Below are 15,863 nucleotides of genomic sequence, written 5' to 3'. Positions count from 1 at the left end.
CCACAACAACCCTCCTGCACACCCCAGCACACAATTACAGTTCTCTCTTCAGAAAACAATGATCCTTCACTTGAGTCCTATTTTACAACCAAGTATGAACCTAGACTCTGCTTCATACATCGTGTGTTCAGACTGGAGCCAGCACTGGGGGAACCAGCACTAAGGGCAGGGAGAGAGAGCAGGCTGCAGAGTAGAATTCCAACAGGAACTTGCCTAGGATGAGAAATGACAGGGTCGCTCCTCTCTAATTCCAGAATCTGGCTCCTTTGAAAGGTTGGGGTCAGGTGGAAGTGACAATCAAGCCCTAGAAGATGGACAGAGCTGGACAAGTCTGAAAATTCATCTCTGGACAGCACAGATGTCTGTGTGCAGGGCCGCCTGGCCTTGTGGGGACAATGACAGACCAATTGACTCCTGCTGCTGTCAGAGATGGGGGACACCCAGAGGAGATCACAAGAACTTATACAGAAGACCAAGAACAGGCACAATCCGCTACAGAAACAAAGGAACAACAAATAAACACCCAAAAGGGGGGATAAGGGCCAGACCCAGGCCTGAGCCTAGGCTGACCCGGCCACATGAAGCCCGCCCTACACGCGGTCCTGTAGACACAAGGCCCAGGTATGTCCGAATCCCTGAAATCATAGGTCCTGCTGGGACAAGATTCTCCTGAAAGGACAAGGCCAAAGAAGCAGAGAAGATGTCCCAACCAAGGAGTCACCATGTCAAAGGCCACAAGGCACTGAACATTGACTGGACACAGGCCTCAGTCTTATGCTCAGCTCCTCACAGCCTTCTCCTGTCCCCACCTGCCACAGACTCACCACAGCGAACAGGCAGATTCTGGAAGGTTCTCAGACCTCCATTTATTTCCCCTCTCAAATTTTAGGAATCTTCTCCTTTAATTAACCCACCAATCGCTGATGGCAAAAATCTGAAAAAATAAGTTCTTATCCAGATGCTTATTTTCAATGGGAAAGTAAGAAGTTGCAGCTCAGTACAACATGAAGTTAAGACAGGGATGGAACCAGCCCCACCTCTGCCGGGACAGGAAAGTCAATCAGGGGACAGAACACAGGGCAGTGTGGGAGGGGGTCATGGGGGAGACTAGTCTCCTTAGCTGCTCACGTTATGCTAATAGGAACACAGACACCCTCAGATGCCCTTTGCAGATACAGAAGTCAGAGATTCCTGAAGTCACAATGGGGGTGGGACAGGAACAAATCTTGCATCACTCTGTCCCCCACAGGCAGCTGTTTCACTCTATAGAAGAAAATAATTATGAACAATTTAAGTCACTCGCTGTAATTAGTGACATTCTGAACAGCCCACCACATGCCCAGAATGTCCCAATCAAAGAATCTCCATAACCTAGTCCAGGCCCCTCCACCCCAACATCTCCCCACTTCAGGCCTCCAGGGGCTCACCTGCCTTGAGAGACACATCAGAGCCCTGGGCACTGTCACTGCCTGGAGTAGAACAGAACATGATGTGGTCAGAGCCCACAGGAGATGAGACTAAAGGAGGAACTATGGGGTGGGTGAGCTCCCCCATTCGCTCCCATCTACACTATCGCATGAGTCTCAGGGATGACACGTCCTTCATACTTACTTGCAGCCACAACATAGTTTGTTCCTTTTCCACCTGTGGGAAGAAAACATCCTGTGAGAAACCAGGGAAGAAGCAGGGCCATGAGGTCCTAAAGGAACCCCCTAGTCCTGAACCCCAGAGAAGTTTCCATAACTGTGATTACAAACCCAGGGCAGGATCAGGAAACACGAGGAAAGTACATGGGTGGAGACTGGACTAACCACCCTCTTGAGCTGTGACCTATGACTTCCCCTCACCTTCTCCTCTGTCCTGTGACTGTTGAGAATCATGTCCCCATCACCAGATTCATTAAGGTGATACATTTATCCTTCATTCTCACATGTGTTTACTAAAGAGTAAGTGTTAGCAAACAGGGTCCCAGACTAGGAAAGCACATGTGCCTGTGGATGGGACTATTCATCGACCAGGCAGGACAAACTTCTACCTGGGCTTCAAACACCCCAGTGGGACAAGAAAACTCAGACCACACCCCTTCCCTACCTGAGCACTTCTTCATCCACATCACAACTCCAGCCACCACAGCTCCAAGGAGAACCAGGCCAGCAATGATGCAAATGATGGGAATGGTGGGCTGAGGCAGTGGCTCTGGGAAGGGAAGGGAAAGTGAGGGCCCTGATCCCCAGGCCGCAGCCCCAACCCTGCTAAAGGTCTCCAGAAGGGCTCCTGATTTCCCTGAGAAGAGGCTCTGAGCCCACGCCTCCCTCCTTACCCCATCTCAGGGTGACGGGCTCAGGTAGCCCCTCGTGCTGCACACGGCATGTGTATGTCTGCTCCTCTCCAGAAGGCACCACCACAGCCGCCCACTTCTGGAAGGTCCCGTCCCCTGCAGGCCTGGTCTCCACAAACTCCGTGTCCTGGGTCAGGTCCTCTCCATCACGCTGCCAGGACAGGGTGATCTCCGCAGGGTAGAAGCCCAGGGCCCAGCACCTCAGGGTGACCTCATGGTCAGAGATGGGGTGGTAGGTCACCTGTGTCTTTGGGGGATCTGAGGAGAAGGACCAGAAAATTCAGGAACTTTGCATCCATTTGGGCCACTGAAGCAGCGCTCATGTGACCATCCTATGAAGGGACAGGACAACAGGAGCAGGGGAAGGGATCACAAAACCTAGACACCAGTTTAAACACAGGGACCTGAAATAACTTCCACTCCTTGAAAATTTCTGGAATCAAAGTGAAACAGCCCAAGATAGATCCTGAGCTGGGTGGAGGTGAAATGACTCAGAAAACCTGGTCAGACCTCAAACACATATGGTGTGAGAACGAAGAACAAGGCCTGAGAGAAAAAGTCTCAGAGCTGCTGCCACAGTCAAAGGGAACCGCTTGTCAGTCATTTCAGAGATAGCTTCCTCCTCCATCCCCGGAGAGCCTGGACCGCTTAATGCCCCTAAGAGAAAGGCAAGCCCTCTGGGGAGCCACTCTTTGGCACTGGGTCTGAACACCCTGGGGGACTCAGTCTCCTGACCCATGGGCTGGGCACATTTAGGTGTGGATCCCATTTCCCTCCTCTCTCTGCGGGATGGCAGGCTCAGCTCAAGGGGAGATCAGGAGGTCGCGCAGCCCCTCCTACCCGCGCGCTGCAGCGTCTCCTTCCCGATCTCCAGGTATCTGAGGATCCGCTCCACGCACGTGCCCTTCACGTAGCCCCTGACGCGCTCCGCCACACCGCCTGCTTCACATTCGCGCTTGCAAATCTGAGCCACCGCGTCCGCCGCGGTCCAGGTGCGCAGGTCCTCGTTCAGGGCGAGGTAATCGGCGCCGTCGTAGGCGGATTGCCCGTACCCGCGGAGTAGGCGCCCATCCGGCCCCACGTCGCAGCCAGACATCCACTGGAAGGTGTGAGACCCTGACCCCGCCCCGCCCCCCCCCGCAGAGATTAAACCTAAACTGAAAATGAAACCGCGGAAAAGTCCCCGCCGGCTCTTCCCGGGTCGGGGGTCGGGCGGGTCCCGCAGCCTCGGGGTGAATCTCGGCCCCGGAGACTCGGGGAGACCCCGGCCCGTCCGTGCGGATGGGGGGTCGGGACCCGGAGCCGGGCCCGCGTCTCTCACCGGCCTCGCTCTGGTTGTAGTTGCCACGGATGGTGTTCAGGCTCTTTCGGAAACTTTGTGCGGTGCCCTTGACGCTCTGCGTCTCCCGCTCCCAATACTCCGGCCCCTCCTGCTCCATCCACGGCGCCCGCGGCTCCATCCTCGGACTCGCGGCGTCGCTGTCGAACCCCACAAACTGCGTGTCGTCCACGTAGCCGACGGCGATGAAGCGGGGCTCCCCGCGGCCGGGCCGGGACGTGACGGTGTAGAAATACCTCATGGAGTGGGAGCCTGGGGGCGGGGAGGGGCTGAGACCCGGCCGACCGTCCTCCCAGGGCGGGTCCCGGGTCTGAAGGTGATGAGGCCGGGAGGGGGAAGGGGCTCGTGAGATGGAAAAGGGGCGGCGGACGGAGAAAGCCAGGGACTTGGGGTGAGAAGCAGGCGGGGCAGAAGAAGGGAGGGCTCAGGATAGCGGGGCCCGAGGTGGGGAGTCTGGGCATGGGTCTGGGGAGACGCCCCTTCCCGGGCGTTCTGCGCCCCCAGCCGCGTGGTCCCCTCGCTCCGCTCCCCGCAGAGGCCGTTTCCTCCCACCCCGCACTCACCCGCCCAGGTCTCGGTCAGGGCCAGGGTGCCCGAGAGCAGCAGGAGGAGGGTTCGGGGCGCCGTGACCCTCATTCTTAGGGTCTGAGGAGAATCTGCGTCCCGGACGGTGGTGGAGACTTTATAACCTGGAACGATGGAAACGCTGGTGGGCTTCTCTAGGAACTGGACACGCAATGGGAGTCAGAACTGAGGCTGCGTCATGAGTCTCCAGGCAGGAGGCTTGACACAGATGTGAGGGAGAAGTGAGTCTCAGGGAGACAAGGACTCCCCAACACTGAGCTTCAGACAACCGCCCATACGCCGCCCTTGGGGCCTGGGACCCTGAGAACCATTTTCCCCTGACCCCTCTCCTCCTGCACCGAGAGCTCTTTGTCACACCGTCTCCCTGAGTCCTGGCCCAGCGGCTGTCTGAGGAAACCCGGGAGAGACCCCCAGGCTGGGCTCAGCCCCTTTTCCTCCTCTTACTGGAATCCCTCTCCCTGAAATAGACTCCTTACATTCCACCCCTGACCTCTCCCCTGGACTCTTCTAGAAGAAAACTCACCCCCAGAGGACTTGATGCCAGAGAGTGAGCTCGCCCTGGGAATGGAGGTGGAGAGACAGGGATCTTCTCTTTAAACCTGGAGAAGTTGTGCCTGAAAACACGAGATAGAGGTTCTCATGGAGACCAGCTTCCTTTTTGTTTATTAACTACAGTGGGTAACACGATCTTGAAAACCCTGAACATCAGGATTCTAATCTGTAAAAGCAGTGATTTAGGTCCCTTCATACAGAATGTCTCTGCACAGCCCCGCAGTCACACTTGGAAAGCTCGTAAATTTTACTTTCCAGTCAGTATATCTGTGACTTCAGGTTGTTGTATTTTAAAATCTTCATTCCCTCCTTTGTCCCTGTGAGTCCCTGACATGTCCTCAGTACAACGAAGCATGAGGAAGCACAGTTTGATACTGTGCATTAATTTTTTCAAAGTTGCAAGCGCTCGTGCAGTCAGAATGCCATTCACCAGAGCCCTGCACTGCCTCTTTTTATGAGTTCTTCACATCTGAGCAATGTGAATATTTTATTGGGACACATTTTTAAACTGATTAACGTAAGAGGCATTAGTTTTTAGGCAGCCCCACGGGATACAGTAAACACCAAATGCAAAGGCTACCCTGCTGAGCTTGTAGATATATTTACTAAAGATCTATAAAACAATATGTTTAAATCTGAGGATTTCACTGCTTTAGAATTCTTTACCTCTGCTTCTTTCCTCACGCCTGTTTCTCCAGCCCTTCTCTCTGTCCCTCTAACCCCTCAGACCCCCTTCTACCTTTCTTCTCCACCACCCTCTCAGGCCTGAACTGTGGCACAAGTGCCACGTACTCACATGCCACCCATGGACTATTGTCCCTGCAGGGGTCAGGGATCCTGCTAGTGTGAGTCAGGATGTGTCATTTCTTCACTAAAACACTCCAATGGTTCCATCTCACTCTTTGGAAGCCTCTAGAATGTAAAGTGCATGAGCACAGGGGCTGTGGGCTATTTAGGTCAAAGTTGTATCCCCAGGAGATAAAGCTGTTCCTGGTACATAGTAGGGATTAAATTAGTTGTCATTGAATAAATGAATGAAATATAATTGTGTTAAAGTTTAATTATGTTATTGAAAATGATGAAATGAAAAACAAAAAAATTTGGAAAGATTTTATTTTATGGGACTAACATGGTTATCAGTTCATAAATTCATTCCACTGGAAAAAATGCTATGTGCTTATCTGTTGCACAGCGAGCTTGTGTATTACTTTCTGTTACTGCGTCACAAATTACCACAACTTAGTGGCTCAAAACAACACCCACTTGTTTGCTTACAGTTCCTTAGTCAGAAATCCGTGCATGGTGTGTGTGGGTTGTCTGTTCAGGGTTTCACAAAGCCGTGTTCTCATTTTGAGCTCAGGATCTTCCTCTAAGCCTACACAGAACTTGTTAGCGGAATTCAATTTTTTCCAGTTGTAGGACTGAGGACCCTCTTTCCTTGACAACTGTCAATGACAGGCTGTAGCAGGACTGCTCCCAACACCTACTGGTCACCAGCATTCCTTGCCATGAGGCCTCCATTTTCAAAGCCCACAATGGAGAAAATCCCTCACGTTGAATCTCTCTCACCTTTGAATCTCTTTGCTCAGGAAGAACCCAGTGCTTTTAAGGGCTCACCTGATTAGGACAGTCCCACCCAGGACAATCCCCTTGTCTTATGATCAACTGATTTGAGATCTTAGTTACATCTGCAAAATCCCTTCTCAGCAGCATCTGTGTTAGTGTTTGGTTGAATAACTGGGGGGAAGGTGAATAACCAGGAGGTGGTTGTTGTGGACCATCATGGAATCAGCCAAGCACAGCCTGGTTATTCCTTTGTGTTTAATTGGGTCATGGTTGGAAAGTGAATTTCAAATAAATAGATTGTTGTGAATGGTAATAAAATGCATCCTGTTCGAATGACTCAATCTAAGGATATAAGAGCCTAGCAGAAAATGGACTATCTCATCTATGGGACGTTTTATACAAACCACACAGTAACCACTACACAAATAACAAGAATAAAGACACAAATTCCAAACAAGAAAAAAGTCAATACAGAAAACTACCTACCTGAATTGGTAGTCCAAAAATCATGAGACGAGAATCAAAGGAAGTGCAAGAGAACTGGAAAACAAGCGATAAAATGGCAGCATTAAGCCCTCACATTTCAATACTCACTCTAAATTTAAGTGGATTGAACTCTCCAATCAAAAGACACAGAGTGGCAGGATAGATTAAAGAAGAAGACCCAAAAATATGCTGCCTCCAAGAAACACATCTCAGCCCCAAAGACAAACACAGACTCAGAGTGAAGGGATGGAAGATGATACTCCAAGCTAATAATGAACATAAGAAAGCAGGTGTTGCCATACTTATATCAGACAAAGTAGACTTCAAAGCAAAACAGTTAAAGAGAGACAAAGAGGGGCAGTTTATAATGATAAAAGGGACACTCCAGCAAGATGAGATAACACTTATAAATATATATGCACCCAACACAGGAGCACCAAAGTATGTAAAGCAATTGTTAACAAAACTAAAAGGAGATATCAACAACAATACAATAATAGTAGGGGACCTCAACACCCCACTAACACCAATGGATAGATCATCCACACAGAAAATCAACAAGGAAATTGTAGAATTAAATGAAAAACTAGACCAGATGGACTTAATAGATATATATAGAACACTCCATCCGAAAACAGCAGGTTGCACATTCTTCTCAAGTGCACATGGAATATTCTCAAGGATAGACCATATCTTGGGAAACAAAGCAAGCCTCAACAAATTCAATAGAGTTGAAATAATATCAAGAATCTTATCTGATCATAATGCTATGAAACTAGAAATCAACTACAAGAATAAAACTGGGAAAGGGGCAAAAATGTGGAGATTAAACAACGTGCTACTGAACAACCAATGGATCACTGAAGAAATTAAAGAAATCAAATATTATCTGGAGACAAATGAAAATGAAAACACGCCATACCAACTCATTTGAGATGCAGCAAAAGTGGTCCTAAGAGGGAAATTCATTGTAATACAGGCTCATCTCAGTAAACAAGAAAAATGTCAGATAAACAATATCAAATGACACCTAACAGAATTAGAAAAAGAAGAACAAACAAAGCCCAAAGTCAGTAGAATAAGGGAAATAATAAAAATTAGAGCAGAAATAAATGAAATTGAAACAAAAAAGACAATAGAAAGGATCAATGAAACAAAGAGTTGGTTCTTTGAGAAAATAAACAAAATTGACAAACCCTTAGCCAGGCTCACTAAGAAAAAAAGAGAGAAGAGTCAAATAAATAAAATTAGAAATGAAAGAGGAAAAGTCACAGCAGATACCACAGAAATACAAAAGATCATAAGAGAATACTATGAAAAACTATATGCCAAAAAATTTGACAACCTAGAAGAAATGGATAAATTCTTAGACTCTTACAACCTCCCAAAACTGAAGCAGGAAGAAATAGAGAATCTGAATAGACCAATCACAAGTAAAGAAATTGAAACAGTAATCAAAAACCTCCCCCAAAATAAAAGTCCAGGCCCAGATGGCTTCTCTGGAGAATTCTATCAAACATTCAAAGAAGACTTAATACCTATTCTTCTCAAACTATTCCAGAAAATTGAGGAAGATGGAGCACTTCCTAACGCATTCTATGAAGCCAGCATCACCCTGATTCCAAAACCAGACAAGGACAACACAAAGAAGGAAAACTACAGGCCAATATCACTGATGAACATAGATGCAAAAATCCTCAACAAAATTCTGGCAAACCAAATACAGCAACACATTAAAAAAATCATACACCATGATCAAGTGGGATTTATACCAGGGACACAGGGATGGTTCAACATCTGCAAGTCAATTAACGTGATACACTCATTAGCAAAATGAGAAACAAAAACCACATGATCATCTCAATAGACACAGAGAAAGCATTCGACAAGATCCAACATCCATTTATGATTAAAAAAAAAAAACCTCTCAATAAAGTGGGTATAGAAGGAAAGTACCTCAACATGATCAAGGCCACATATGACAAACCCACAGCCAACATCATACTCAATGGGGAAAAACTGAAAAACCATCCTTCTGAGAACAGGAACAAGACAAGGGTGTCCACTCTTACCACTCTTATTCAACATAGTACTGGAGGTTTGGGCCAGATCAATTAGGCAGGAAAGAGAAATAAAAGGAATCCAAATAGGCAATGAAGAAGTGAAACTCTTGCTGTTTGCAGACAACATGATCTTATATATAGAAAATCCCAAAGAATCCATTGGAAAACTATTAGAAATATTCAACAACTACAGCAAAGTTGCAGGGTATAAAATCAACATACATAAATCAGCAGCATTTTTATACTCTAACAATGAACTAACAGAAAAAGAACTCAAGAACACAATCCCATTCACAATCGCAACAAAAAGAATAAAATACCTTGGGGTAAATTTAACCAAGGAAGTGAAAGACCTATACAACGAAAACTACAAGGCTTTCCTGAAAGAAATTGATGACGACATAAAGAGATGGAAAGATATTCCATACACATGGATTGGAAGAATAAACATAGTTAAAATGTCCATGCTACCTAAAGCAATCTACAGATTCAATGCTATCCCAATCAGAATCCCAATGATATTCTTTACAGAAATAGAACAAAGAATCCTAAAATTCATATGGGGCAACCAAAGACCCCATATTGCTAAAGCGATCCTGAGAAAAAAGAGCAAAGCTGGAGGCATTACAATCTCTGACTACAAAACATACTACAAAGCTACAGTAATAAAAACAGCATGGTACTTGTACAAAAACAGGTGCACAGATCAATGGAACAGAATTGAAAGCCCAGAAATTAAACCACACATCTATGCACAGCTAATCTTTGACAAAGGAGCTGAGGGCATACAATGGAGAAAAGAAAGTCTCTTCAACAAATGGTGCTGGGAAAACTGGACAGCCACATGTAAAAGAATGAAAATTGACCATTCTTTTTCACCATTCACAAAAATAAACTCAAAATGGATCAAAGACCTAAAGGTAAGCCCTGAAATCATAAGGCTTCTAGAAGAAAATATAGGCAGTACACTCTTTGACATCAGTATCAAAAGGATCTTTTCGGACACCACGTCTTCTCAGACAAGGGAAACAATAGAAAGAATAAACAAATGGGACTTCATCAGAATAAAGAGCTTCTTCAAGGCAAGGGAAAACAGGATTGAAACAAAGAAACAACCCACCAATTGGGAAAAAATATTTGCAAGTCATATATCTGACAAAGGGTTAATCTCTATACTATATAAAGAACTCACATAACTCAACAAAAAATCAAACAACCTGGTCAAAAAGTGGGCAGGGGACATGAACAGACATTTCTCCAAAGAAGACATATGGATGGCCAAGAGACACATGAAAAGATGCTCATCATCACTAATCATCAGGGAAATACAAATCAAAACTACACTAAGATATCACCTTATATCCATTAGAATGGCAAAAATAACCAAAACAAAAAGTGACCAATGTTGGAGAGGTTGTGGAGAAAAAGGAACCCTCATACACTGCTGTGGGAATGCAAACTGGTGCAGCCACTATGGAAAGCAGTATGGAGAGTTCTCAAAAAATTAAAAATAGAAATACCTTATGACCCAGCCATCCCACTACTGGGTACCTATCCAAAGAACTTTAAACCAGCAATTCCAAAAGTCCCATGCACCCCTATGTTCATTCAGCATTATTTACAATAGCCAAGACGTGGAAGCAACCTAAGTGCCCAGCAACTGATGATTGGATAAAGAAGATATGGCATATACATATACAATGAAATACTACTCAGCCATAGAAAAGGATAAAAACATCCCATTCACAGCAACATGGATGGACCTTAAGGATATTATGTTAAGTGAAATAAGCCAGATAGAGAAAGACAATCTCTGTATGACTCCACTCATATGTGGAAGTTAAACATGTAGACAAAGAGAACAGATTAGTGGTTACCAGGCGAAACAAGGGGGTGAGGGGTGTGCACAAAGGGTGAAGTGGTGGACCTACAACATGACTGACAAACAATAATGTACAACTGAAATTTCACAAGGTTGTAAACTATCATAATCTTAATAAAAAGTAAAAAAATCTATTGTAATAAGAAAAAAATGTATCCTTTTTATTAGCCATGGAAATTCTTCTTAAATCTTAAAGTCAAGTGATGGGTTTAATATTTAATACAGTCGTCCCGCTTATCCACAAGGATACCTTCCAAGACCCCCAGTGGATGCCTGAAACCAGGGATAGTATCAAACCCTATATACTGTGTTTTTTTCCTACACATACTTTTGTACTTTGGGGCCATTATGAAGTAAAATAAGGTTTACTTGAACACAGGCACTATGATACCAGGACAGTTGATCTGATAACTGAGACGGCTACTAAGTGACTAATGGGCGGATAGCATACACAGCGTGGATACACAGGACAAAGGGATGATTCACATGCCAGGCAGGACAGAGCAGGATGCTGCAAGATGTCATCAAACTACTCAAAATGGCATGCAATTTAAAACTTATGAGCAGTTTATTTCTGGAACTTTCCATGTAATATTTTCAGAACACAGTTGACAGCAGGTAACTGAAACCGTGGAAAGCAAAAGTGCAGATAAGGGGGAACTACTGTAATTAATTTAGAGCAAGCAAAAGTTAAAGTGCAATAATTCACTCTCTCTTTGGACTGAGTATGAGTTATGTACTGCAGGATAAGAAATTACCCAAAATTTAGCAGCGCAAAACAACAAACAGGTATTATGTGCCACAATTTCCCAGGGTCAGCAATCCAGGAGAGGTTTACCTGAGTGCTTCTGGCTCAGGGCCTCTCTCAAGGTTGCAGTCCAGTTGCCAGCCAGGGCTGCATCAGCTGATGGCTTGACTGGGGCTGGGACATTCCCATGAAACATGGCTCATTCATATGGCTGTTGGAAGAGGCCTCAGTTCCTTGCTGGATGGTCCCAGGAGGCCTCAGTTCCTACCCATGTGGACTCTTCCACAAGGTGGCTAGTGACTAGGTAGCTGGCTTCTCCCAAAGCAAGTGATCCAAGAGAGAAAGGAACCAAGGTGGAAGCTGCAGTGTGTTTTATGTCCTAGACCCAGAGTCTCACATCATTCCATCAGCCTTACTCTATCAGTTAGCAATGAGTCATTAAGTGCAGCCCACACTCAAAAGGAGGGAATTAAGCTCCACCTGTAGAAGGGAGGAGTATCAAAGTATTTACATACGTGTTAATACCAACATTTAAATTAGATATTGTTTCAGCATTTTGTAAATCAATGCTTCTTTTATCTGATGTTTTTTAGTGCTTTATATTTCTCTTTTGGAAAATAATGATTAAAAGTTTGACACAGAGAAAGGAGATACAACAATATTTGTAAGTTTGTCTTGCAAATGCCTTTAATAGTAGTGTTCCCTTCAATAAGTTGCAACAAATTTGAGAACACATAGTAGCTACATAAAATACTGTACTTTTAATAAGTGAGTGCCATAATAATACCTTTGAAATAATAACTATCTTTGTTTCCCTTTAGAAGTTTCAAGTTTAGTTTGGTAAGAATGTCAAAAATATTGGTTAAAATACTGATTTTCTTACTCAACATCATACTCAAATATAGTTGCCTAGTGAAATTACTTTTCAGTTAGAAAAATGTGAATCTCATACCTCAGGCTGTACACCTAGCTTAGCATCATGACGACAATTCTGATGGGATACAGTAGGCAGAAATGGTTGACTCCAATCTAGGAACAAAGTTTCCTAACAACTGGCTATTCAGTTGGCATCCTATAATAAATTGAACGACTTTCCCTGTGTTTTGGAATGAGATTTCGTACAAGTGATTCGGAAACCCATGTGATTCTAAAAAGCTCTGTTCATATGTGCCTCTAAGGTTTTTTTAAAGCAGCTCCATTGTGTTTTCCACTCACGCTTTCTATTCTATCACTGGTTGGGTATCCCTTTATAAGGGTTTCCAGTTTAGTTTATATTGATCAACAATGTGCTTTTCCACTTCTGTAAAAGTAGTTAATTTAGTTCTATGTGAGGTTAAATGTAACACATCAAATCCTTCTCAAGATAGAATTACATTGACATCAGATTGAACACAGTAGACCAGAAAATCTAGAGATGCCAGTGAGCAAAAGATCAAATGGCCTATTTCTAGCTGGTGCTAATTTTTTATGGCGTCCTGGCCCTCTCTCTCAACACGGCTCATAATATTGGCTGTGGCTTTGTTCCAATGTGGGTGTTCTTGCTAAAGATCCTTTCAATGAATTTTGGTATTTTCTTTTCTCTGTCATTTAAAAAAAATTAATCGGAAATGGTTCCCAAGCTCCAATTTGAAAAATGCAAGTTTACAGAATTATGACCAGGTAAATACCCGGGCGCCCATCAGTGCTGTAAGAAACAGAACCTGTGAAGCCACCATGGCCAACTCCGTTCCATCCGCAGGATGGAACCTCTACCCTGAGCCTCGTGTTTACTATTCCCTTGAGTTTCTCTAAAGATTTTATAATTAGCGTATATATCCCCAAACCAATTAGTATTTAGTTTTGCCTGGTTTTGAATTTCCTGTACAGTGAAGTCCTACGGCATGGATTCCTCTGTGACTCAGATTTATGTGGGAGAGTTATCCCTTGTGTGTGAGGCTGTCATTCAACTATTTTTACTGCTGAAGTTTTACACTTTATGATTATACCACAATTTTGCTATTTTCCTTGGATGCATATTGGGTTATTCCAGTTTTTGCTGTAAACGTCAGTGAACGTGTCTCCTGGGGCACATAGGCAAGCAATTCCCCAGAGTGTATGATGACGAGTAGAATGGCTGGATTGTATGGGGTGTGTACTTTAACCATACTAGATAATGTTAATTTGATTTCCAAAGTGCTTGTGCCAGTTTAACTTTTACCAGGAATGTAAGAGTTCACGCTGCTAATGTGATTGTTCTGAAAACAAAAAGCTCAGCTGAAGGGGTGGAATTAAAAGTTGAAGGTGGGGCCAGCCCCCAGTGGCCTGATGACTGAGTTTGGCATGTTCTGTTTCAGCAGGCTGGGTTGGGTTTCTGGTGCAGACCTACACCACCAGTCTGTCAGTGACCATGCTGTGGTGGCATGGTCACATACAAAACAGAAGAAGATTCTTGACAGAAAATTGTTTTATTTTTTATTTTTGCTGTGGAAGACTTGCCCTGAGCTAACATCTGTCACCAATCTTCCTCTATTTTGTACATGAGCCACCACCACAGCATGGCCACTGACAGATTAGTGTGTAGGTCCATGCCAGGAACCGAACCCAGGCCACCAAAGCAGAGTGCCACAAACTCAGCCACTCAGCCACCAGGGCTGGCCCAATGAAAACATTTAAAAAAGAAAAGAGTTGAAAGCAACTGCTTTGGCTGCAGAATCACCTAGGCATTTTTTCAGATTCTCTTAATAACTTTATTTACTTTTATTCTATGTATGTTGGCATCATACTTTTAGCATATAGGTCCAGATAATTCTTCCTTTCAGCATAACCACATGGTGTTTTTTATGTATTGAATTCTTTTGTAATAAAGAGAAAAAAGGGATGAGGGAGAGAGAGAAGGAGAAAAGATAAAAGAAAAGAGAGAACAGGGGAGAAATTGGATATAGTAAAGAGAGAGGGCATTTCCGAGGAAATCAAAGGATCTAGACTAATGGAAATTAAGGGAGAGTTATTACTTATCTATTGCTGTGCCACAAACTACTCCAGAATTTAGTGACTTACAACAATAAATATCTGTTACGTCAAAGAGACAATACAAAGACAAGCAAAACAGAGCAGACAGAGGATAAAGAGAGGACTTTACAAGATGGAATATGTAATAGATTGTTGGTATACAGATGAAAATGATTTTGTTAGTCCAGCCCTCCAAGAAGCAGACACCAAGATGAGATTAAACTCAACAATATTTTATGAAAGGAGAGAATATGGAGAGGGAGCCAGAAAATGCTGGGAGAGGCAGCAGACCGAGATGCAAGTCTGGTCCCAAGTGATGGTCAGAAGGAGAGAGGGTTTGTTGGACTGTCCTAGACCACTAGGCGATCTCAGTGAATGGAGCAAGGCCGCAGGGGCTCCTCAGCCACATTCAGCTCTCAGAGGAGCCCCATGTCTCCCAGCAGTAGCCTGCCTTAGTGTCCCTGCTGTGACTAGTCATTCTGGAAACAGCCCATGGGAAGCAGGGCCTCTGTGCAAACGCTGCCATGCATTTCAGAGCCCAGGAGGGGGGCCTTTGTGGCTTTCCTGGGGGATGTGACCTAAAACCTCCTACCTGAGGGATCTGGGCTCGTGGAACTCAAACCCTTCTCAGGCTGGGTGCTGCCCGTGTTCAGTCCAGTTACAGCAGAGGGAGAACCAGGAGATGCCAAAGTCTATCACTCGGGTTCCACAGGTATTCCTCCTGCCCCAATGTTTGATGCAGCCCCACCCTCCTGTGGATCAGGGTCCATTACTTCTCCCTCCAGAAGATGTGACTGCCCTCCTTCCCTGCTGGTCTTGTAAGTGAGCATGAGTGAGGCCATCTTGTTATGCTAAATGGCCCCAGCCCCTCCTCTGTGTGACTACTCGCTGCTCTGCACGTACTCTAAACAAATTCACAGGCTCTGCTCATTCATGGCCTCCACTTACACATGTACTCCCCAATAGCTTAATTGAAACTTTGTTCTGTCCTGCCTGAAGGAAATCCCTTCATTACTGCCCATTTCCCCTATATAACTGCCTCAAGGTTCTGTAATCTTTGAAGATGGGTTTTTGAGACATTAGACACCATCCTCTGATTTGCTGGCTAATCTAATCTAGTTAAGCTTCCTTTCTCTTCCCTTAATTCAGTGTGATTAATTGGCTCAGATGGTGGTGAGCACAGTGAGCCCATTCTTCGATATCAATTCTGGAGACCCAGATGGGACCCTAGCCTCTGCCCGAGGCTAGTCGACTTGGAGGAGGTGGTTTTGGTATTTTTCCCTGTGGCTGTCTGGTGGCTTTTGCTTTCTCTTTTT

At 44.9% G+C, this 15,863-nt stretch overlaps 1 protein-coding gene across 1 annotated transcript; it reads right to left on the bottom strand.

The window, feature by feature from the left end:
• Positions 1–1,407: 1,407 nt before the first annotated feature.
• LOC124226411 (class I histocompatibility antigen, Gogo-B*0103 alpha chain-like) lies at positions 1,408–4,390 on the bottom strand. The gene is made up of 7 exons (XM_046639668.1): positions 4,241–4,390; positions 3,660–3,929; positions 3,179–3,454; positions 2,321–2,596; positions 2,092–2,196; positions 1,612–1,644; positions 1,408–1,469 (listed from the first exon to the last, which is right to left on the bottom strand). Exons 1-7 carry the CDS (start codon positions 4,311–4,313, stop codon positions 1,408–1,410), a joined length of 1,095 nt encoding a protein of 364 aa, XP_046495624.1. The 5' UTR covers positions 4,314–4,390.
• Positions 4,391–15,863: the final 11,473 nt, after the last annotated feature.

Source organism: Equus quagga, chromosome 15 (assembly GCF_021613505.1).
Source record: "Equus quagga isolate Etosha38 chromosome 15, UCLA_HA_Equagga_1.0, whole genome shotgun sequence".
NCBI lineage: Eukaryota > Metazoa > Chordata > Mammalia > Perissodactyla > Equidae > Equus > Equus quagga.
Note: the sequence above shows the minus strand (reverse complement) of the source record. Positions and strands in the feature narration are given on the sequence as shown.

Excerpts from the sequence above, each read along its gene's own strand:
- LOC124226411 (XM_046639668.1), bottom strand. The coding sequence starts at position 4,313 with ATGAGGGTCACGGCGCCCCGAACCCTCCTCCTGCTGCTCTCGGGCACC. Across the intron at positions 3,455-3,659 it reads CTACAACCAGAGCGAGGCCG|GGTCTCACACCTTCCAGTGG; the intron begins GTGAGAGACGCG and ends GGGCGGGGTCAG. Across the intron at positions 2,197-2,320 it reads GCCCGTCACCCTGAGATGGG|AGCCACTGCCTCAGCCCACC; the intron begins GTAAGGAGGGAG and ends TTCCCTTCCCAG.